General features: G+C 39.5%; 1 protein-coding gene across 2 annotated transcripts in view; it reads right to left on the bottom strand.

Annotated features, from left to right (window-relative positions):
• Nucleotides 1–25,579, bottom strand: part of MYOM3 (myomesin 3) — an 82,733-nt gene that overhangs the window by 43,633 nt on the left and 13,521 nt on the right. The window contains exons 6-16 of one of the 2 annotated variants that reach the window (XM_074218123.1): nucleotides 20,348–20,443; nucleotides 19,071–19,159; nucleotides 17,220–17,264; nucleotides 16,470–16,610; nucleotides 7,438–7,599; nucleotides 7,022–7,163; nucleotides 5,510–5,709; nucleotides 4,369–4,422; nucleotides 2,334–2,461; nucleotides 1,697–1,880; nucleotides 1,360–1,534 (exon numbers count right to left, since the gene is read on the bottom strand). In XM_074218123.1, coding sequence (XP_074074224.1) covers nucleotides 1,360–1,534; nucleotides 1,697–1,880; nucleotides 2,334–2,461; nucleotides 4,369–4,422; nucleotides 5,510–5,709; nucleotides 7,022–7,163; nucleotides 7,438–7,599; nucleotides 16,470–16,610; nucleotides 17,220–17,264; nucleotides 19,071–19,159; nucleotides 20,348–20,443 — 1,416 coding nt within the window. The other variant, XM_074218124.1, reaches the window with a different exon arrangement.

Raw genomic sequence — 25,579 nt, 5'->3', positions numbered from 1 at the left:
AATGCTATTTGCCTTAGTTTTCTCATCTATAAAATGAACTGGAGCAGGAAATGGCAAACCACTTCCAGTATCTTTGCCAAGAAAACCGCAAATGGAGTCATGACGAGTTGGATACAATTGGACAATTTAAGAACAATTCAATGAAAACTAGATTTGTTTGTATGTCAATGTCAACTTCAATGGAGGTTGTCAATGGTCTGCTCCAGGGCAATGTCCTTGGTCCTATGCTGTTTAATTATTTTTTTTTGCTTTTGCAAGGCAATGGGGTTAAGTGACTTGCCCAAGGTCACACAGCTAGGCAATTATTACGTGTCTGAGGCTGGATTTGAACTCAGATCATCCTGACTCCAGGGCCAGTGCTCTATTCACTGTGTCACCTGGTTGTCCCTGAGATTATCTTTAAATATCTGAAGGAGGATTAAGAAGAAACAATAAAGGACCTAAAAGACAGAATAAAGAACAATGCAAGAGATATTGATTGAAGTTCAATGCAAAGAAAATTTTCCTTATGATTATAGCCATCAAAAAATTTTGGAATGAGGCTAATGAGTATCTCCTTTCTGATGATTTTCAACTGGAGGCTGGATTTCCATTTGATGGATGTTTAGAAAGGAGTTTGAGTAGGAGTAGAAGGGAATTCACAGACAAGCAGAGACTGGACTAGACTTCTGAGTGCCTGTCATTTCTGAGAATCTATTATTCCACAGTCCTATAAAAAATAAGGAAGACTGGAAAAGATGATGTTAAGACAACAGCTGTTTCTGACCCTGTGCCATGGATTCAACACCTCAAAGCTCTAGCAACTCACAACAAAACTTACCTAAGACACGAGTGTGTCTACATGTACTACACTAACTCACACACATACTGGAACACAGACAGAGACCCCCCCCACCCAATGAATGTGCCTCATGACATTGCTGTGAAGAGATCTCATCTGGTTCATTGTCTCTCACACCATCCATGATAACTTCATGACAACAGTAGGGGCCATTTTGATAGGAACCAGCCCAGAGGTTCTTCTTATGGGTTCAAGTCCTAGTTCTGTTTTTTGTATGACTTTGAAACTAACACAAATTCTAATGGACCTCAGTTGTTATTGTTGTTTTTTAATGAACATAAAATGAGGTTGAACTAGCTAATCTCTAAGGTCTCACCCAAGCTCCAAGTCAATAATCTAAGTCAATGATGTCTAGATCTGGATTCTATCTGCTAACTACAAGCATCTCCAAGAGTAGGAGAGAGACTGGTACTGTCTTCAAGGCTACTGCCTAGTTGCTGCTCCTCCAGCTTTGATGCCCTGGTTTCCTTTGTGTGGAAGTGATATATTTTGGGAAGAAGAAGAAAGGGAGGACTTACTTGTTACTTTTGATGGGTTTGTTGTTAACGGTTTGCCATTCAGAAGCACCCACTTCCCGAGAATATATATAATATCCCAGGAGCTCAGAGTCATCTTTCACATGGTCCCAACTCAGATAGACAGAGGTTTTTGTGTCTCTGAAAACTTGGACTTGAGAAGGAGGTGGGAGAGTGGCTAAAAGAACAAAATAAAACAGAATCACAAGATGAATAAAGAGAGCAGGACTGTGTCCTGTGGGGTGATGACAGGGGAAGTGGGAGTGGAGAGCTGACCTGTCCTCTCCATCCCTGCCCTGAGGCAGGATGTGTCTTCCTTTACTCTGCCCACCAACAATACCTGGCGGACTCCCAAGAGTGATTGGTTCGCTGGGTTCCGAAGGCTCGCTGAGGCCATACCGATTTGCTGCTCGTACTCTGAATCGATACGCCTTGCCTTTCTCCAGGTCCAGAAGTGTGAATCTTGGGGACTTCACAGGGTTCTCAGAGTTCACTGCCTCCCAAGCTTCACTTCCTACAACTGACTATAAGGCAAGCAGTCAATTACTCTTTTTTAAATTTTTTTGGCAAAGCAATGGGGTTAAGTAACTCGCCTAAGGTCACACAGTTAGGTAATTATTAAATGTTTGAGGTCGAATTTGAATTCAGGTCCTCCCGACTCCAGGGCCTGTGCCACCTAGCTTCTCTCCAGTCAATTATTCTTTACTGTCTTTCACAGGATAACTAAAAGGAAAAAAAATGTTTTTCGTCCTTAAAGTTCCATTGAAACACAAGCTAACTTTATTTCTCTGTCATTCTATCCTAGCAGAGTGGGATTTTGCTTTAGACTAATTCATATAAAACTAGGATACGGGAGATTTCTGTTTTCTAAAGGCCTCCTTGGATGAAGATTTTGGCAAACCTCTTGAATTGAATGATCCAGTCCCCCATCTTGGTGAGGTAGCCATGAAGTGGGGGGAGTTTCAGGATGATCTCACCTTCTCTAGGAAGTAGGTCAGGTCCTCTTTGCCTCGGGGACATGGCTCATCCCAGGACAATAGAATATAAGCCTGCCGTTTCTCTCTGGCTCGAATATTGGTGGGAGGTGAGGGAATGATCACTGAATCTATAAGGAATCCAATGAAAGTGTTGATCAGTTGATGACTACCTTCAAGTGGCTTTCTTCAAGTGATAGCTATCTTCCTCACAATTCCAAACACATCATTTGGACCTATTCTATCCTTTTGACTTTTGGCGGTTAGTTAAGTAGACTGCATGGAGGAGGTCGTTCAATGTATTACATAGTTTGGAGGACAGGACATTTTCATATTTTTCAAATGAGAGTATTGGATTAGATGATCTCTAAGAACCTTTCCAGATCTGAATAATCCATGTTCTAAGGACTCTTCCAGCTCTGGCATTCTTTGTTCTAAGGTCCCTTCTGGTCTAAAATTCTATGTTTTAGAGATCCTTCTAGGTTTGCCATTCTTTCACTTCTAATGTTCTATGCTCTTAAGATTTCCCTTAGTTTTAACATTCTCTATTCTGAGATTCCTCCCAACTCTGACATTCTGGGTCTAAGGGCCCTCCTAGTTCTGACAGCCTCTATTCTAAGGGCCCTCCTAACTCTGACATCCTTTTTTTCTAAGGGCCCTCCCAGGTCTGAAATTCTTTTAAAAATTTTCTCCCAGCTCTGACATCCTGTCTTTTAAAGTACTAGTTAATCTAAAATTCTTTATTTTAAAATTTTAAAATTCCTTCCAAGGTTGACATTCTATGTTTTAAGGTGCCTTTTACCATTAACATTCCTCTATGATTCCTTCTAATTCTGACATCATCTGTTCTCAATTTGGATATTCTAGGTTCTCAGGTCCCTTCCGGTAGTAAAACTTTTCTCCGTCAAGAGAATTTATGTTTCTTGAGAGCAGGAACTTTTTTTTTTCATTTTTATTCCTGTATCTTCAGGATCTGACATACAATAAGTGGTCTAACAGGAAGTCCAAGAGCTTACTTCTTCCTGAATGAAACTGTTCTGGGATGAAAAATCATCTGCAGACAATTGAGAATTGATAAATGGGGATTGGGATTGGACCTATTTGTTGGTCCAAGGTGACTTTATTGGTCTAGGGAATTTCTGGGTAAAGAAACTACCTGTATCAAACCAAGCCTGCCACTTTTCTGCAAATTATCAGTTTAGAGACTGGCCAAGATTACAAAGATATTTGAGATTGACATAACCTAGGTCTTCCTGGCTAGGAGGTAAGTTCTCTAACCATCATGCCACAACCCATTTTTCATACTCCCTCTACCTCTGATTCTATATCTAGAACTGGAAAAGGAAGGCCTTCTTCCAGAAACTCCATAAACCTATTTGTACCAAGGCTCTTCAGATTTTGTCCCACCTGGAAATGCTTTTCCATTCTCACCTGTGACCACTGTTACCTCCCTGGGTGTAGTCAAGCCTCAAAGAAAATGAAGTTCTAGTTAAACGGAAGTCTCCTACCCATCCTGAGCACACACAGCCAGCCCCAAGACAGGGGGTTGGCCTATCTAAGAATTCAGGACTATGCTGGCAGAATAGCAAGAGCCTTGGTCCAGGAATAGAAAGATTCAAAGTCTTGACTCTGACACTGACACACTGGGTGATCTTGAGTCAGTCATTTTAGCTCTCTGAGTCGCCATTTACTCCTTTATAAAATAATTACAAATGCTTGTCCTGGTTTCTACTCTGTTATGAAGTCAAATAGGACAATATATGCAAATCGGTTTTGTAATCTATTAAGTAACTGTTAGCTACTATCACCAGCATCATCATCATTATCATCATCATTATAGAAGCATTGGTTTATATATAGCATATATAGCATCATCAGTTTATACAGAGCTGGCTAGATTCCTAGTTACCTTGATTTGGACTTCATTATTATTTTGGATGATGTTGGGTCCCACCCTTTCTCAGTATTATTCTAGATTGCATCTCCCCCCCAAGGATGTTGTAAAAATCTCATGTTCTCTTCCATGACTTGATGTTACCTTCAGTATCAGCTTTGCTGACTGCGATGTTCCTCCCAAGATCAAAAGGGATCACTAGGACAGAGAATAGATTTGCATTAAGGATACGTGAGTGTCAGTGATGGAAGGGCTGATGCAAAATCAAGGTCATTAGTTCTACTAAGCCTGATTTAATTTGCTCTTTCTGGGTCTCAGTAATCTCCTCTGTAAATTGAAGGGATTGAACTAGATATAGTTTAAGATCCCTCCCAGTTCTAGTATTCTGTGTCCTATGGTCCTCCTAGCTATGACAATCTGTTTTCTAAGAGCTCTCTCAGCTCTTTCATTATTATTTTAAGGGCCATCCCTGCCAAACTCTATTATTGTGTATTCTAAGTCCCTCCAAGCTCTGAAACTTTGTGTTCTAAGGGTCCTTCCAACTCTGACATCCTATATTCTAAGAGCCTCCTGCCCAATTCTGATATTCTGTGTTCTAAAGTACCCCCCCCACCTCCAGCTCTGATACTCTGTGTTCTAAGGTTCTTCCACACTCTTGTGTGCTCTAACATTTTAGGATTTAGAAAGGGGCTCTTCACATAGGAAAATAGGACAAGTGGAATACTTGTTTGTTTGTTAGGCTCTATTCACCCATTCTGACAATATTCTATGCATGTAGCAGAATGTGTCCAACCAGCCTTGTCTTCTCTCTATTTCTTCTTTTATCAGTTATTTTTCAATTTCTATTTGTCTCATTGTTTCAAGGATGTGTGTTTGTGTGTGTGTGTGTATGCGCATGTATGTGTGTGTGCACGCACACATGTGTGTGTCTTATCCTTTCAAGATCTGATATATAATGTTTTAAGTTCTCTCCAATTCTGACATTTAGTGTTCTAAGCTCATTTATAGGTCTGATATTCTGGGGGACTCCCTACAGTCAGGACTATGAATTCCCCTTCAGATAGCGAGCTCCCTAGAAGCTGGGACAACATCCCATCAAACTAGGGGCTCCCTGGGGATGTTTGCATATCTCCTCCACCAGTAGAAGCTCTCTAAGGGCAGAGACTATCCAGTATCTCTTTTGTCTCTCTCCTATAGTACCCAATATACCATTTCCCATAATTGTAATTCCATTCACCAAGCCCTGGGAAGTCTGTGAGTGGCCCATTGGGATCCCTGTATCTACCTGCGTTCCTCTCAGCTTCCCTGGAATCTTGCATGGTAACCAACTCTGTGGCCTTGGAAGGGAGGCTGGTGCCTGCTTTGTTGATGGCTCTCACCCGGAAGCGATAGCTCTGGCCTTCCACAAGTCCTTGAACAGGGCAGCGGCAGGTTCCTCCAGGGACTTTGTGGCAGGTCTCCCACTCTCCAGACTCTCCCTGGCATCTATTATCAGAGATAACTCAAGTTTTTGACTCTTCTGTATGGGCACTGTGCCCCAGTCTGAAAAATCAAGTCCCACCTTTAATATACCCAGAACTTTTAGATATGACATTGACAATATATATATCTCTCCCTGGAAATCCATGTCCTTTTCCTCTTATTTCTCCAGTAATTCAGGCCCCTCTTACTCTTTAAACTCTAGATTAAATCTTACCTTTTCCAAAAAATTTCTCCTTGCTTAACCCTCACTCTCCATCAACATTGCCATCTACATTTCTGATCTCAGTTTGCTCTAAAATATGTATTAATCTGCACTACCACATGGTCTTTTATAAGTCAGACTCCATTCCTCCTGCCCTTGTCCCCTACTGTCAGGCACTAGAATGAGTAAAATAGGATAACACCTCCTCCTGTGACTTTACCCTCCATTAAATGCCCTCTTCCTCTCTGATTGCTGGGGCTCTCCAGCAGATCCTGACTTTCTCTTAGACTGCCTTTGTAGAAAACTAGTCATTTTGTAAAGACCTAGGAATCAGGAAAGTCATTTTTCTTTTCTGGAACTTAGTTTTCCCATCTGTAAAATGGTCAGCAGTCAAAATGATCCCCAAAGTCCCCTCTGATATTCTGTGCTCTAAGGTTCCACACTCAGTGTTCTAAGGTCCCTCCAAGATGTGATATACAATGTTTTAAGGTCTCTCTAATTCTGATATTTAGTGTTTTAAGCTCACTTATAGGTCTGATATTCTGAGTTTTAAGGGCTCTTCCAACTCTAACATCTTGGATTCTAAGACTCTTCTTTCCAGATCTGACATTATCTGTTCTAAGATTATTTCCAACTTACATTCTATGTTCTAAGGTCGCCCATTGTGTCTGAGGTTTTTTCCAAGCTTGGATATTCTATATTATAACAACCTTCCCAGTTCTGACATTCTCTGTTCTAAGGTCACTCTCAACTCTGACATTCTATGTTCTTAGGGGTTCTGACATTCTTTGTCTAAGGTTTGTTTCAATCTCTGACATTCTACTTTCTAAGGTCCCTTCCAGGACTGGCATTCGAAATTCTAAGACCCCTTGTTCCAGTTTTGCTCTAAAGTTCCTCCCAGCTCTTACATTGTATTCTAAAGTTCCACCTATTCCTGGTATCCTGTCTTCTAAAGTCCTTTTCTGCTCTACCATTCTATGAGTTCTCTTCCAGCAGGGACTCTTGTCTTCTGGTTCCTGTGCCCCCCCCCATCTCAGAAGATGCAATTCTTCCCATATATAATGTAGGCTCTTATTCCTGGTAATTGATCCTTGCTGTAGGATCAGTACCCACCTTTCGATAATATAGCCAATGATGGGGCTTCCCCGGGTGTCACTGGGTGGGGTCCAGCTCAGAATCAGACAGTCTCTATTCACATCATGACACTGGACATTCAATGGGGAGCCTGGAGCCCCAGCTTTCTCTGCAGGAGCATCTGAAACAATATTCTTCAGATTGGCTTTCAACTTATAACACATCTCTAGCCCGCTATATCATCTCTCCATCTTTCACCCTCACCTACACCATCTTCCCCTCCATTGTTCACATCAGAAGAGAGCAACAGTGATGTGATTAGGTCAGATTCTCTCCAAACATGCTCTCTAAGACATCTCCAGCTTCTACTCTGTCTGGGGTTCTTGGTGAAAACATCTCAGCCCTGCTTTCTAGCCCAGGTCAGGCCCTCTCTTCCCTCTGTCCCCAGAGCTTACCTCTCACAAATACATAGGCACTCTGCTCCTTGGAGCCAAAGGGAGATGGCACTTGGATGGTGTACAATCCTTCATCCTCTTTATAAGCACAGGACACTCTCACAGAGGCCTGACGGTCCAAATACTGGATCTGTCTCCTCTTGGAGAGCTGTAGCAGCATCCCTGAACCAATCAATTAGTAAGTATTTATTAAATGCATTCCATTTGCCAACCACTAAACTAGTTGCTGGAGACACAAGGGTAAAAGTAGAAGTCTTTCCTCTTGAGGAACTTGCATTCAAGTGAAGGAGATAATGATCATATATAGTTTCTATAGAATATATATATATTAGGTTTTTGCAAGGCAAATTGGGGTTAAGTGGCTTGCCCAAGGTCACACAGCTAGGTAATTATTAAGTGTCTGAGGCCGGATTTGAACTTGGGTACACCTGACTCCAGGGCCGGTGCTCTATCCACTGCACCACCTAGCTGCCCCTAGAATTTTTTTTTTAAAGCTTAAAACAATTTTAGGAGGAGAGGTTGGGAAGAAGATCTAGACAGACTTTCTACTGAGCATAGTATTTGAGCTGAGTTTTTAAGGAAACAAGAATTTTAAAACAGATATGAGAAGATAATGCATTCCAAGGATGGAAGACAGCAATGGGTGATAGACTGCCAGAATGAGCAACAAAAAGATCAATCTGACTGGATAATGGAGTGTGAAGGAGAGGTGATGCGTAACAAGGTTGGAAAAATAGATTTAGGGGCAGGCTATAAAGATGAGAGGTTTCTATTTGAAGGAAAGGACCATTCTGCCTTTGGGAGAGAGGGTATCTCTGACCAGAACTAGTGAGAAACCTAGTACCTGTCAAAGAGAAGTGTGGGAGCAAAAATACCGGAGTCTCAAATTCACAAATTATTGAAATTAAGGCATAAAATTGACTTAAAATTTACTAGGAATCTATATATAAAAAGCTCCATGTAAAAACTGCTAATTGATTAAAACAAACAAAAAAAGCCTATATGGCAAAATTAGCTTTCACACACTGTAAGACACCAGAAGAGAAAATATCTTTTTTTATGAGCAGACAAAAATGAAATTTATTCTCATAAAACTTGATATCCTTTGCTTATCCTATAAATGGGCAAAGAAGTGGGACAAGAATTTACATAGCATGAGGCTCTGTGCTGTGATTTTACAAATGTTATCTCATTTGATTCTCACCTGAACCCCAAGTGATAGGTGCTATTGTTATTCCCATTTTACAGCACAGGAAACTGTGGCAAACAGAAGTTAAATATCTTTTCCAGGGTCCCACAACTAGTAAGTGAGTGAGGTCAACTCTGAACTCAGCTCTTCCCAGTTTCAAGCACCACACTATCCACTGTGTAACCAACTAACTGTTAAGTTATTGAAATGATATAATACTTCTAAGATTTAGCATCACAAATTAAAGCTTTGGTTTGTTTTCTCCTTCTATTTATGACCAATAAATACACTGTTCTGGATTTGGAATTTTAAGGCAATATTTCCTCAATGTAAGGTAATTTCTAGAATTTTCTATAGCATTCAGGAAGGATTTCCACTGGCATATGTCAGACCTAGACTTCTTGTGTCACAGGAGGACACTTGCCTCATACTCCAAACTACATTGGATATAATTAATAAAAATATCGTTCCTAAGAGAATTGATTACTGAACACAACTCATCTTATTTGCTACAACAAAATGGTGTCTTGGACTCAGATTGGTCTACTGTAGAGGCAGATACTGAACTCCACAGGCCTAATTATCAGAGAGCCCAATTATAATTTAAATTTCTTTGAGTATTTTTCTTTTTGTTTTCTTTTTTGGTTTTTGCAAATTGATGGGGTTAAGTGACTTGCCCAAGATCACACAACTAGGTAATTTTTAAGTGTCTGAGATCAGATTTAAACCCAGGACTCCAGGGCAGGTGCTCTATCCACTGTGTTACCTCGTTGCACCTTGAGTATTTTTCAAGTGGGAAATTGTGTAAGTGTGGCAGATGGCTCAGAGCTGTGCCAGACCAGTTTTATATAAATCCAGGTTTGTTGGAATCACTGTTGAAATGAGAAGGTAAGAGAGTATTTCACCATGGCAGGATCTGGAAATCAGTATATGCCTTGAGAGTCATACCTGTGATGACTTTTCTTTTAACAATATAAACCTTGTGACCAGATTGGACTCAAACTAATACTAGTCTTACTTATCTTCTGTGAGTCTGTGAGTCATGATCACGAAACAAGGGCCATGACTAGAATCTAGTGACTTGACATGTAGGGAATTTTTTTTCTTCCATATTTCCTTACTATCACTAGAGCAAGATATTCACTAGGATTAAGTGATTCTAGGTTAAAAATAAGGAGAAACTCTAATTCCCTACTCTTCCCCCAGCACTGAACCCTGTGACATTCTTGTTCAGATGATCCCAGCATATATAGTTAGTTCCCTTTAGCTTCTATCCCTTCACTTGCCAGCTGCAAACTCAAATGAGGTATGCTGGTCCTACCTGAAGGAAGCTGCACTAATTTTGATGTCTGGCTATGAGAAGAAAAAATGGGCACCAGCAGTTCCAAGGTCCTGTTTGGTCCAGGAAAAAAAAAGATGCTGTAATCTGGTTTACATATTTGCACCACGATACATATGTATGCCAATTTATGAAATAGCAAAATTCTCTCATTCATGATGATATTTCCAATTATTTGTGATTTCAAGGCACCTTTTGATTTAGAGAAAATTAATTATTTGAAGGAGGCAGCATAGAATATTTAGTGGACAGAGAATTGGGCTCAGAGCCTAGAAGACCTGAGTTCAAGTCCTGCTTCTGTCACATACTCACAATGCTACCCTAGGCAAATCACTGAGCCTCTCAATGCTTTAGACAACTCTCTAAGAGGACAAATCTAATAATAATAATACTAATATTAGCAATACTTCTTCTAATAAAAATAAACATTTACATACTACATTTTTTCTTCCTCCTTTCCTTCCTCCCTCTCCCTCCTCTCTCTTTCCTCCTTCTTTCCTTCCTTTCTGTCAGTCTTTCTTTTTTTTCTTTTGTGTTTTCTTCCATAAAATGACCAATATACACATGTAAATATATACACAAATATATGTATGTATACGTGTGTGTACATACATACATACATACATACATATATATCCTATATCAGATTGCTTATTGACTCAGGGAGGGTGAAGAAAATTGAGGGAGTGATAGAGTTTGGAATTAAAAACTTAAAAAAGTTTTTAAATGTTTAAAATGCATTTGAGGAAAAATAAAATATTTTAAAAAGACAAGAGCCTAAATTTTGTCATTTTATAGACTTCTAAGATTAAATAAAAGATAAAATATGAAGACCTTAAAACAAAATATTGTCTTATAAATTATACTTAATGCAACCAAGATTTATAAAGCAAAGTGCTTTACTAATTTAATCTTGCTTTATTCTTATTATGATAGCATTTCTGTAGCCTCAATTGCTAAACTATTTTGGGACCAGTAACAGCTGGAGAAATGGACTTTTTAAAAAAACCAAAGTATTTCTCCCTGTTTCCTTGACATACTCTTTTGAGCAACTTGTCCAGGTGGTCCAAAATGGACACTTCTGAGATAATTTCTACTGCCTTCTCTTCATCTTAACCTGTACCATCCTACAGAGCATGTGATTTCAGCTTTTTCTCCTTGCACAGTTGTGGAACTGTTACCTTTTTTCTTTGAGATAAAATGTGAAAAAATAAAACAAAGCAAAGACTCAAACCAAACCAAACAAACAAACAAAAATCCCTTGGCTTAGTTGAAAGAAGAAAAAAATAGTTTCCCCAGATTATTAGGAACAGAGATTATAGACTGTTTCAGAATTGTACCAACTGTTAAGTGTGGAGGTTTGATTTAAAAAAAAAAGAGGAAAAAAGAGGAATTTAATAGACAAAAAAGTCTGGTGGGGAAAGTTGCATGATGTGGCTCTTATCCCAAAAAAGAAAGAAAACTTTGTAGCAAAGTCTATATTTTATGTGGAAACAAAATAGATGTTTGTTTGCTTCTTTAAAAAAAAATGATCTGCCAGGCTTTAAAGAAGAGAGGTAGTAAAGATTAGACAGCACAGATCTGCTTGCTCCTTCACAGCCTGTACAGATTAGATTTCCAACTGGCTTGAACGGAGTTCTGTATTCAATAGTCTCTGTCTTTCTGCTACTGAGAACTTATGATATTAGCCAAAAAAAGGTGAACAATGTCATAAGGCAGGTTGTGAATATTTGAATCTCATTGCTTACATGTGAGTTCTTTTTTTTTTATTTTAAGTGTTTGTTTTTTTATGTTTTTGCAAGGCAATGGGGTTAAGTGGCTTGCCCAAGGCCACACAGCTGGGTAATTATTAAGTGTCCGAGGTCGAATTTGAACTCAGGTCCTCCTGACTCCAGGGCCAGTGGTCTATCTACTGCGCCACTTAGCTGCCCTGTTACATGTGATTTCTTTACAAGAAGGGAGGCATTTTAGGAATGTCTTGGAGTAGAAACACTGGAATATGTAATCGTCACTAGAAACTGTTTAGAACAATTTCATAATTTGAATAGAAAACTGATTATAGTAATTCTCATTTTTGTTTAATGATTATTTGTATATTTACCTTTGAGCTGTAATTTTGAAAAACATGACTAAGATATGTTTCTGTAAAATTTTATTCTTACCAACTTCATACATACAACATGGAAGCCCTTAACATTTATGCATTTGTGTGTATGTGGCTCATACCATAATTTTCTGATATTAGTGAAAATTACATTTATGTCCTAAAAAAGATTTTTAAAGTTGTGTCTTTTAATTCTTAATTCTTATAAGTTCAAAATGAGAAGACAAGTGGTCATGAAACACTAACAATAAATTAGATTAAATCTATATGACCTCAGTATAGATATTTAAAAAGTTGTAATGGAAAAAATTTCTTGCATAAACAAGTTTCAGAAGATAAAATTATAATAGTGAGAATTATTTTCTCAAATAATACAATTGTATATATTTGGAAAAATATTGACTTCTCTAAGAGTTTGTCTAAATATTTAAAATACATATATATCAATTTCAAATAAAATTGTTAAAAAATTAAATTTATAATTTTCTAATTTTGAAAAATAATTTCTGTGAAAATATATGTATGGGTGTATATGTATATAATATGTATGTATTATGTATATATAATTTATGCATATTTGAGTCTGAATTTTTACTGGTCCTCTACAAAAAGAAAATTGTCTTTTTGAAGTTTCAAATTTTAATTGTGCCTAAAAGGCTACATGAATATTCCAAGTATATGTATATATATATATATATATATATATATATTTGCATATGGGTTTGTATAAATGATTTTCTTCTATATACAGAAGTGAAAGTTTTCAGATACCCTTCCTTCCCCATACATAAGATTGAGAGAATAATTGTATAATTATAAAAAATAATTGTACATATACATATGGTTTGGAAAATGGAAAATGTTCTATACCCAAAAAATATGATTCCTGCCAGAAAACCATATGTACATTTGTAGGCTATGTGTATTTTTTCAGAAATACTAGGAACTGGGGCAGCTAGGTGGCATAGTGGATAAAGCACTGGCCTTGGAGTCAGGAGTACCTGGGTTCAAATCCAGTCTCAGACACTTAATAATTATCCAGCTGTGTGGCCTTGGGCAAGCCACTTAACCCCATTTGCCTTGCAAAAACCTAAAAAAAAAGACATACTAGGAATTAAAAATGTGAATTTTGATGAATTTGATGTACTTTTATGTGACAGTCTATTTAATATGGTGAATTTGCCTCTCATTTTCTACACAAAATCTTGTAATACTAGCATTATATTTTTTGTTGTAATTGTATTGCTGATGTTTGATTTGTAACGGATGATAGAAAAGGGTATGCTACACTGTGTGGAAAGAGAGGCGGAGGCTGGAAATTTAGAAAGATAAGGAACATGGAAGGAAAAATGTTAACAAAGACTTTGTGTCAAAGATCTGAGAATTCTGAAGGACCTCTGATGAAAAATACTAAACACCTCCAGAGTAAGAATTGATGGAGCCTAAATTAAGATCAAAGCAAACTGTCATAAAACTATTTTTCTTGGACCGTGTTTTCTTAAACAATATGGCTAATATGGAAATATGTTTTTCATGGCTGTACATATATAACCTTTCTCAAATTGTCTTTTCAATAATGGAGGAGGTGAAGAGGATGGGAGAGAATTTGGAATTCGAAATTGTAAAAAAAAGGTTAAAAATTCTTTTTACTTGTGATTGAAAAAAAACAAAAGATTAATTAAAAAATGATCTTGTATCAACAGAATAAATAGACTTAAAGATGGATATTTAATGATTATCATTTATCATTCTATATATGGAATACAATTCAATTCTAGTTGATACTAAGGTTAGCAAAGGATAATTCAATTGTGTCTAACTCTTCATGGTCCTATATGATTTTTCTTGACAAAGTTACCGGAGTAGTTTGCCATTTCTTTCTACAACATATTTTACAGATGAGGAAACTGAGACAAACAGTGTTAAGTGACTTGTCCAGGTCACACCAACTAGTAAGTGTCTGAGGCCAGATTTGACTTCAGAAAGATGAATCTTCCCTACTCCAGGCCCGTTGCTCTGAGCACTATGGAGCCATCTAACACCTAATATCTAACACAGATCTATACCCCTAAGGGTATAATTACCCTCACTTTAATTGTAAGCACTGGAACTTGCTGAGTGAAATCTCCTTTGACTGCAAATTTTACTAGTCTATTGCTTATAATTTTATTTTAATCCTGAAAAACCATGTCCTTAGGCTAACAAATCAGTAAACCCAGAAATAAGAAGAGAATGTTTTCAGGCTTCATCAGTGATATTTCAGAGAAGATTGGAAAGCACTTTTAGGTAGATAGTCTGAGTTGCTATCATCAATAGCAATAGCAGTGGCTGTTGAGCAAACTAAGGAGTCAGAGTATAAATGCTGGCATACATTATAATTTATCAGATGAGGTGAATTCTAGTTGTGTGACCCTGGATGAGTCACTTCATCCTCTTTGTCTCATCCTTTGTTAATTGACTTGTTCATGGCACTAAGTTACTGTCACATACCTAATATTAATACTAATACTAATAAATATTTGAGGCAGGATTTGAACTTGGATCTTCCTGACTCCAAGTCCAACCCAGGATAGGGGTGGGCTCTCTGTGATGGGGCAGGAATTCAATGAGGGCAAAAAGATTCAGTGAAGCAGTTAGAGGCTCAGGAGGTGATATCAGGGTTCAGTGAAGGAATGGGAGTTTGATGAGTGAAGCACATCTCTAGGAAAGTCTCAGCATATAATGGGTAATTACTAGTGACTATCCACTGGTTGAGTGATTGGGGAGTTCAGTGAAAGAGGATAGAAGACTCAGTGTTGGAGCTAGTCACTCAATAAAATGATTGGTATTCTTTGATGGAGGAAGCAAGGATCCTTGAAGGATCAATGAAAGTATGAGATTCAATGAAACTATAGGAATTCAGGAAGGAGATGCTGGCCCATTAAAGGGACAGGGGCTCTACGAGGGGGTCCAGGATGGTTGGGGATGGGGTTCATAGAGAGATGAGAGAGATGGAGGCTGGGTAAAAGGTTAGAAGCTCAGTGAGGATGGTAGAGGTTCATGATCTTGCTGTTGGCCTATTTTCTTTCTCTGTGATCATTTTTATTCTCTTCCTGCCCAGATTCCCTTTCTGATCCTTGATCTGGACCTCTCTGCACTAACCCATGTACAGTCTAGCCTGTTCCTTAGCTCAGCCTCCAGTATTCTGGCTGTTCTCTGTGTTCCTGAAAATATCCCAGGCCCTGTTTATACAGCTGCTTCTGGGGGCTTATTAGGGGCTATGCCCCACCCCAAAAAGACAGGTGCTGGTTTTCTGGGCTGGAGGGCAGGGGCAAGGGTAGTGGCTGACCCTTTTCCTTGTCCTTGGGGTTTCAGCAAGGCTGGGGGAGAGGAGTGTCCGAAGGAGGGGGGATCTCATACTTCCTTTGGTCCAGACTGCTTTGTTGAGGCTCTGCTAGGGAAGGCAGTCAGTGTTAATGGCTAGTTCCCTCTCCAAAGCAGCTCTGAGCTTCTCCTGAGGCAGAGCTGAAGGTTCGTTTCAATCATTTAAGTGAACAAACTGAGTCTGGCTTCCTGAAATGACTGGGTCCAAGGTCACACTGCAGAACTGAGAGCAGGATTGAAGGAACTCAGCAAATGCTGCCTGGCCACCTTTCCCCCAATTCCTGTGACTGAAATCCTTTAAAGTAGATGGAGAGGCAGCAGCAGCAGTGTGATTGGAAAGAATGCAGAATTTAGATTGATGGGATTACTGAACCATTATTTACAGCTCAAAGTCAGCTTGACTAATCCCTCATTTTACAGATGAGGAAACTGAGGCTCTTAGAGGCAAAGCAACTTGTGTAAGGTCCCACATATAAGAAGTACTAGAGCTCAAATTTGAACCAATTCCATCATTCTTTCCACTGTCCTATACTGCAAAAAAGACTTGGGTTCAAATTCCACATCATCTCTGGGGTTATTAGTTCAGTTACAATGTCTCGTAGCTTTAAATTCTTTGGTTGTAAAATGAGGCTACTGCTAATTTCAGCACTGACTTCACAGGGGTGTTAGGACAGCATCAAATAAGCTGATATATGGAAAGTTCTTTTCAAACCTTAGCTCTATAATTCTCAACTATTATTTTCAAGACTGGTCTCAGGAAGTATTTCGTGATTGACCCTTTACCTTCTTCACTTGTGTCCTTTTATTACTTGGTTTGGATTGGATCACAGAACTTAGGACCAGTCTTCTTCCTTTGACCCATCAGATTGGAGCTCCCTGAAGGCAGGGGTGCTTTTTTCTCTTTTTGGATTGGAAGCCCCCTGAGGAAAAGGATTGCATCTCCCTGGAAGTCTGGGTGGGAGACAATATAGTTGGGGGGAACTGAATAGATGGGCTCAGGTTGAAGGGAAATCCAGGCGGCTGTGATGAGTACATACCATCTCTGAACCACTGGATATTTCTCTGACCATTGGGTATATCTTGTTTAAAAGTACAGGCCAAAATGAAGGGCTCCTTCTCCCTGGCAAAGACCGGCTGCAGCACAGATTCGAAGTCAACATCTGGACCAAGTAGAAATCCTGCAGAAAGAACATGAACCCTTAGATCTGATCTAAAGGATGGACCAGATCAGAGTGCAGGTGTATTTGGTCCATAAAACGGGGGGGGGGCCTTGACAGTCATCTCCTTGCCCCCAAATCCATAGAGGGATCAAATGCATAGAGGGATCTGAACTGCTCTTGTCCAGTCCACCGATAACTTTAAAAGTCAATTTCTGAACAAATGGCCATATTTCCCTTGCCCCAAGCGATTCTAATCATTTCATTTGAAATTTTCTACTGACTAAACTAATAGAATGTAAGCTTTGTAAGGGTAAGCATGATATGGTTTCAATTTTTGCTTGGGCAAACATTTGATGAATTGGTGAATTGAATCTGATACTTTTGTTTACTTTCCACCATCACTCCTTTGGTTTGTTTGAGGAGCCCTGAAATATGTTGGATATGGGTGAGAAGCCATTCTCTAAGATTTCTATCTACTAATTCACAAATAGAGAAAAAAAGTACATTGAATTCTAATTGGAGGCAGCTAAAAAGGAAATTTTAGACTTTGTGACAAAGGTGACCATAACCATACTTCACTGCTCTCCCTTTGCACCCTCTACTTCTTTCCCCCCTCCCCATTCTTACTTTTAAGTAGCTCTGAATCGAAGCCAGCCTCTTTTCCCAGATATTCTGTAAAAACAAGAAAGATGATCAGGGCTCTGAGGAGAATACAGCCTCAGATTACTATGGGGTCAGGAGCTAGGGCTGGGAATCAGGACTCTTAGCTGCTCAAGCTTCTAGCTAAGACAGAGAACAGTAGACAGAAAACAGGAGGAGCCTTTGGGCAGTGTGAGGAAATAGTCTCTTACACAAGAACACCCACCCTGCAACCAGGTTGATGACAGGAACACATACATCATCAAGAGGAATTGCTTTTTCCATTTAGGTGCCAGGCGATAAATGGTCCCCCGAGGGCATTTTAGTGCTCTGCTGTGGCTACCTCTTCTGAGAGGGTGGGGCAGGGAAGGAAACAATCTTAGAACATAAAAGGTTAGAGGGTATGAGGAACCTTAGGATATAGAATGAGAGAACTGAGTGAACTTGGAATGTTAGAGGCTGGAAGGGATCCTGGAATCACCTAGTCCATAGCCCTCCTTTTATAGGTGGAGAAACCGAGGTCCAGACAGGTCAGTTATTTGTTCAAGGTCACAGAGTGAGTTACTGTGAACTCATACCTTCTGAATTCTACCAAGTTCCATCCTTGGGGGCAGATCAGTGGAGCAGTGGATAGAGCACTGGCCCTGGAGTCAGGAGGACATGGGTTCAAATTTGGCCTCAGATAATCGATACTTTCAACTGTGTAACTTTGGGTAAGTCACTTAACCTCATTGTCCCACAAAAAATAAGTTCAATGCCCTTAAATAATCAATCTAGAGTCATTATCTCCTTTCCTTCCTTCCTTCCTTTAGCAACTGGAGTTAAATTATTTGCCTAGTGAGTGTCTAAAGGGAGATTTTAACTTAGATCCTCCTCATTCAGGACCAGTTTTCTATCCACTGTGCTACCTAATTGCCCTATCACTGTTTTTCCTCTATTTTTGCAAGTCAATGATGTTAAGTGACTTGCCCAAGGGGACACAGCTAGGTAATTATTAAGTGTCTGAGATTGGATTTGAACTCAGGTCCTCCTGACATTAGGGCTGGTGTTCTATACACTGCACCACCTAGTTTCCCCCTTTCTCTAGTTTTGAAGTGAATCTATGGGGACTAGTGAGCTTATCTCTTTTAGGACTCCCCTAGGTACTGTCATGAGTCCATAAAATAGGGAGGGGCCTTGACAGTCATCCCCTTGCCACCAAATCCATTCCATTTGAGGGAAGTCAGCATAGTATATAAAGGAAGGTAACTGGCTTTCTAATCTGAGAACTATAATTCAAATCATGACTCTGCTGCTTACAACCTGTGAAACATTGAGAATGGTTCTTTACCTCTCTGGATCTCAGTTTTCTCATCTGTAAAATGAGGGGCTGCACTTGATCTCTAAGGCTCCTTTCAGCTTTAAATTCTGGGATCTTAAGACTGTTGGTAGATGATAAAGTAGACAGAGCATCTGTCCTGGAGTTGGGAAGATTTTTAATTCAAATCCAGCCTCAGATACTCCCTAACTGGGCAATTCACTCAACCCCTATTTGTCTCCATTCTTCATCTGTAAAATGGGAGCTCACTGGTAAAGGAAAGGCAAACTATTCCAATATCTTTGTCAAGAAAATCCCAGATAGGATCATGAAGAATTGGACATGACTCCACAAGAACAACAAAAGCACTACTACTTTCTGAAGTCCCCAGAGAAGAAAGTTCTGTGTCCAACTTAGGCCACGCATTCCTGTGCATGCATTACAAAGGAAGTCCTTCCTCATATCAGGACCTAGACCCAGTTTCACATCTGGTTGCCACAAGAGGCTCAACACACATCAAGCCGATGGGGAAAAGAACTTACTCCGAACAAGAACTTTTGCAAAAGAGGAAGCTTGACCGTAGGCATTCTTCACCATTACTGTGTAGGTTGCTGAATCCTCCACTGTACACCTAGAAAGGAGGAAAGACTGAGTGGGGGGAGGGCCATAGGCATGTGGGGTTTCCTGCTCTTTGGGTCTCCAGGGAAAACTGAACCTGGGCTACAAAGCCAAGTTTTATTTCTAAAAATGGGTTCAAGGTAAATTCACCACCCCCTTCCCTCACTCTAGGCTTGGACTTTGGGTGAATCAGAGTATCACAGATTCTTTGATCTACAGCAAACCTTTGAGATTCTCTCGACCCATTCCCTCATTTTTACAAATGAGGAAACTTAGGCTGAGAGAATAGATATGACTTACCAATGGTCTCTCAAGAAGACAAAGTTTGGAATACAGTCCCCTATGACATCCTATCCCATCTTACCCCAAAACTTTCTCCTTCAAGTTCCACCAATCTGGACATCTTGCTTCTTTCTTTAGAAAGTCCTCTAGATCTCCTCATTCTTTATATTCAGCAGAGCTATAACTAACATTTTCTTATTCTAGTCAAGTGTAATGGGAGGCCTGAAGGCAGAGGAAAAGGGAAGATATAAAAAGAGAAGCTGCCGAAAGTTGCTTACTTGCAGTGTTTGTTCTTGGGGAGGAAGCCTGCTATAGGGCATCATGAGGTCAATGCTTTGGAAACTATTATTTGGGGCAAGTCCTAGACTGAAGAGGAACTCATTTAAAGGTGTAGCTATTGAGGGAGAAGGAATATATTACCAGAAGACCTTGTGGTTTCTATGATATCTGCAGTTGAAGGATTGTAAGGGCAGTCCTTTAAATTTCTGTATCCAGGGACAAAGCACAAATTGCCCCGTCCTAGTTACATTTTTGGTTTTTAGTCACCTTGTTGCCTGTTAGTGGCCCCTCTCCCTTGAAGTAACTGTTTCCATAGAAAAAAACAATGGGTAGATAATTAGCAAAAACAACTTCAGGGACAATATATTAGATTTGATGGTTTAGATGCAATAATTTAACTCAATGTATTTATGACATTGTGTGAGGCAACCTTATTTGGGCTAAGTATGCAGCGATATGTATTTGTTCTTGTCTTTTCAGTCCAGAATTAACCTGTAAACAGGAACTTTATTTTTGCTTCTTTTACTCAGTGTCTAGCCCAGGATCCTGTGATCTGGATGGATCTTCTAAGTGCAAGATAAGAGGAAGGCTTGCACGAAAGGGAAATGGTGAGGAGAGATAGGCAGAAAAGATGTATCACCTCCTGATCTCCAAGGTGAACAATCCAAAATGATTCTTCAGGATGTACTTCCCAGCAGGAAAGAGGCGAGGATCAATCCTAACATCATTTTTATACCTGTGGAAATAGGACCATTTGAGAGTAAGTGTGGAAGGGATAGGGAGGCAGACAGTTGGAGAGTACAGTATAATAGAAGGAGCTACAGATATGGAGTCAAAAGACCTTACCTTGACCCCCCAGTACTGACATTTATTGCTTGGACAATCCACTTAGCTATGCTAAAGCTCAATTTCTCGTCTATAAAATGGGTATAATAATAATAATAATAATAATAAACATTTCTTGACTATGAAGCTGTTGAGAAATGTACATGTAAACTTCAATGTCTTTAGAAATGTGTATTATTATTACAAGAGAGGGGAGAATTGGTCCAACCCCAAACTGATCAGGACTATTTAACCCCAGAAGATCAAGACACTGGGAAGAAAGCTAATATACTGAATTGCTGATCAGAAGTGGAACTAGAGTGGTGACAAGAGGGCATTATTTCAGGTGATAAAATTTAGAGGGGGTTATTTCCTCTCTTAGCAGGTGGTTAACTCTAAGCACCAGATAATATAAATATCTAGACCACCAAGGTCTGATCTCTGTTCCTTAAAACAACTTGTGGGTTGGGCTTTTTCCTGCTTCACCCCAACTTCTATCATTTTCAATCCCTTTAAAATTCTAGGAGTTTCTTTTATAGTGGAAAAAATACTGGAAACAAAGAAGATGTCCTTCAATTGAAGAATGGCTGGGTGATAGTTTATGAATGAAATAGTGGCAGCTAGGTGGCGACACAGTGTACAGAGATTTGTGCCTGGAATCAGGAAGATCAGAGTATAAATAGCAGTGGGACCTGGGGCAACTCGCTTAATGCTGTCTGCCTCAGTTTACTGATCTGTAAAATGAACTGGAGAAGGAAATGGCAAACCACTCCAAAATCTCTGCCAAGAAAACTCCAGTTGGGGTCATGAAGAGTCAGACCCCACTGAAATGACAAAAAATTGTGCTGGAAGAATGGGGAAATAGACCATTTCAAAGAGAAGTGTAGAGACCTATGCAAATTGTGAGTAATTTATTCTAAAACATCAATATCATAAAAATGACCAATTTTGAGGACTTTTATAAACTGATGGAAAAATGAAAAGAACAGAACCAAGAGACAGAAGGACAAGACCTTAAGAATGAACAACTTTGAAAGACCATTGAAAGATGGTCAATACAAGACCATCAAAGATTCCCCTCCCAGGACAGATCATGATATGTACTATCCATTATAGAGCGATGTTAGATTTAGGGTGTAGAATGAGACACATATTTTTGTATACAGCCTTTGAGGAAGTTTGTTTTGCTTGATGGTTCAAATTTCTTAGAAGAAATTTTTCTTTTTTTTTAAATTAGGGAATAGGAAAAAGAAAATAGACATGCTAATTTTTTAAATTAAAGACATGGGACAGGTGCTACAGATCTGAATCATTTGATGGCACTATATGATTAGTCTTTAGGGTTGATGTTTTACTTTATTATGAGACTTCTCTAGAAGTGATAGTGATCCAAAAATGTTCAAAATATTTAAAAAACAAAAAAAGAGCATGTATTTCATTACATTGAAATTTCAAAAGCATATTTCTGTTTACTTGGAGATCTCATAGCAAGGTCTCAATAATTTTCAGTTATAATTGAAATTCTTGCTTAAATTGCAGATAACTTCCCTAAGAGTCTGTTCCAAAATTTTCATTCAATTTCTTGTCTTCTTTTTTCAAGGGAACTGGGAAAGCATCTAAGGTATGGAGAAACCACAATTTGACAAAATGTTCCTCGGCTCTATGTTTAGCAAGTCCCTGGGAAGATATACTTTGCTTCCTTGGTACAAAGCATTTTTTCCAGCCATCCAAATCCCAACATCCTAAGGTGAAACAAGGGAAAGATTTTCAGTAAAGTTTCATTTTGAACAATTTGTCCAAGACACCTCAACTAGAGGGAAGCTAATAGAACAAGGGATGAAGGGAAGACAGTATCAAGGGAGTCAGGAATACCAGCCCACCTGCCCTGAATCCTAACCTGTCTCTTGTCTAACCTTTCCCTAGCCCACCAAACTGATGTTTGATACAAGTTCTTGTGGCACCCCTGGATCAAAGGGAACAAATTCTCTCCCTTCTTCACCCCTCTCTCTTCCTGGTGAGCTATGGATGGGGGCAAGTTTAGAGAAAAAATTAAGCATGATCAGCTATGTTGCATGGGGGAACAGCCTGGCTTCCTGGGAGATGAGCAGGTCCTACTCCCAGGGTGACTGTACCCAGTAAAGAGTTAGTCTGAGTAATAGAATGAAATGAGCCCTGGTTTTTGTGTATACTTTAGAGTCTGATGAAACCTAACTCTATTCTGGTTTGTTGTCAACATAACTGAAGGATAAACTATATTTCAGTTAAAGGTGAATAGAAACAAAGATGTTATTTTTGTCCCATTCACATTTACAGATTCCCTGGAATCTAATCAATGACCTCTTGGAAGTCTATGGACCTCAGATTAAGAACCCCTAAATTAGAGGATGGGGTTTCCAATTCTCCTTCTGAGATTTATTATTTCCCTGACCTCAGGCAAATTACTTAACTTCCCAGAGCCCAGTGTCTTCATCTGTAAAATGTGGATTGGGAGCAGCTAGGTGGATAGAGTACTGGTCCTGCAGTCAGGATGACCTGAGTTCAAATCCGGCCTCAGACTCTTAATACCTACTTAGCTGCATAATCTTGGGCAGGTCACTTAACCCCAATGCCTTGCAAAAAAAACAACAAAAAAAAAGTTGATTGGAACAGATAGCTTCTGAGATCCCTTCAAGCTGTATATCTATGATCATGACATTTTGTGAATGAAAGAAAGGCGGGAAAGGGTTCTAAATGCCAATTATTATCATTTTTCTTTTACATCCAGTGGTCATCATTCTAATACAGACCTTCTCTAGTAGCTCCAGGGACTCTTAGGAAGTAATATGGTGATATGAACAGTGTTGGATTGACATGACCTTGTTTCTAATCCCACCTTTGACACTAGTCATATGAGATGATACATGGAAAGCATTTTGCAAATGTAAGGTATTATATAAATGGAAGAAGTTGATGATGATGATTGTAATAGATTCCCACCAAGTCTTCCCATTTCTACTCTCTCTCCTCTCAGTCTTTCATATCAAAACCAATGTAATTAAAAAATATATATAAATCATGTCATGTCCCTTCTTTGCTCAAAAATATTCAATGACTCCCTTCTACCTACTGAGCAAACTTCAGACTACTTGACCTATCAATTGAGACTCTGTTTTGTTTGGGACCACACTCATTTGTCTTGTTTTTTCTCATCTCCCTTCCTCCATTTATTCTGTACTCCAGCCCCTTCATTTGCTCTTCTACCTTTATGTCTCCACTTACACTATTACCTAGGTTTGTCATGCCCCCTGGGGCCCTCTTCATCTACTGAATCCCCAAGCTTCTTTTAGAAATATTTCCTGATCTCCAATATTACTAGAGTCTTCCTTCTTAATGATTCTCTCTATATTTTCCTTACCTAGATTGTGTTTATACATAGTTCATGTGTTTTCTTCCTGATTAGACTGTGAGATCCTTGAAAGAGGGGGCTGAATCCCCCCCCATCTTCTTTGCATTCCTATTGCTTAGCATGGTGTTGTTGTTCAGTAGTTTTTTAGTCATACTTGATTCTTTGTAATCCCATTTGAGATTTTCTTGGCAAAGATACTGGAATAGATTACCATTTCCTTCTCCAGCTCATTTTTATACATGAGAAAACTAAGCTAAACAGGGTGAGGTGACTCATCCAGGGTCACACAACTAGTAAGTGTCTGAGGTCAAATAGGAACTCAGGTGCTCTATCCACTGCGCCACTAGCTGCTGATTCATAGTAGAGGCTTATTAAATGCATTTTGACCGACTGATCCCCTCCAGGAAGCCAGCCTTGCTGTCTCCATATCAGTAACAGCTTTAACTTTAACTCCCTGAACCATTTTATTTGTTTCTCTCTAATAAATTGATAGAGGAGCAATGTGGTATAATATCTCCTTACTAGACTGTAAAGTAAGCTCCATAAAAGGTGTTTTATCTGACTTTTTCCCCCCTCTCACAATGTTTGTGTGCATTGTAAATGTCTAATAAATGCTTGTCAAAAGAATGAACAAATAAATGATTTATCAGGATGGTTAGTTTATAGATTTTTAAAAAATTGAGGCCAAGAGAAGGGAAATGTCTATAGTCATAGAATCTGGAGTTGTAAATAATTTAGACATTATTTTAGTCACTCACCTATTTTACAGATGAGTGATGACTTGAGGAGGCAGGAGGTTTATCTATGGAAATCTATAGCTCAGTAGTGGCTAAGCTGGAAGTAGTCTCTGGGGCTACTGGCTCCATTACCTCAAGCTGTCTCTGCATGGTTCCCTAGCAAATTAGGGGTACATGCCAGAATAGGAAGCCCCCCTCTTCTATTTGCCTGCCAGGGAATCTACTGAAGCTTCTGTTAAACTCCTTCAGGGCTAGTTTGTTTTCCATGGTGCCCAAAGATGGAAAAATAATCATCTCTTCCCAAACCTGGTGAAGACATCTCCAGGACTCCTGAGTCACTCCTGTTTTAGCTGGGGGCACAATCTTGGTCCTGAGCCAGGAATCTTGCTGCAAGTGTTGTGGCAACTGAGTTGTCAGAAACAGCCCCCTCATAATAAGCTTGCAGGAGACGCCTTTGGCTTATGGCCATAGGACTGGGAAGGAGCCAGGTTTGGCTGCTGGGATTGAGGCCGCTGCGATATGGGCACTGCCACTCGGTACTCCCACCAGTGAGAACATCACTCAAGTGTGGGCAAGAATAAGGCCAAGAGGGACCACCATCCCAACAATGGAAGCTATCCTCAAGTAGAATGGACTGAATCAGAAAGTATTGGGTGCCCCTTCACCTGCTTTCAAGCAGAGGCTGAATGACCACATAGGGTTCCTTTTCAGGTATGGATTGGTCTGTTTTTCAGCCTCTTAAAGTCTGTGAGTCATCCCCTTGATAACCCTGTGAGATGGGCAGGCCACAGGGCAACGTGTTAGTCTGGAAAGTAGTGATTACATATTTAGAACTGGAAGAGATCTGGGAGGCCATAGAGTCCAATTCCTACATTTTACAGATGGGGAAACTGAGGTAAAGAGAAGTTAAATGACTTATCCAAAG

Source organism: Macrotis lagotis, chromosome 1 (genome assembly GCF_037893015.1).
Source record: "Macrotis lagotis isolate mMagLag1 chromosome 1, bilby.v1.9.chrom.fasta, whole genome shotgun sequence".
In the NCBI taxonomy this organism is placed as follows: domain Eukaryota; kingdom Metazoa; phylum Chordata; class Mammalia; order Peramelemorphia; family Peramelidae; genus Macrotis; species Macrotis lagotis.
This window is presented reverse-complemented; position numbering and strand designations above follow the sequence as displayed.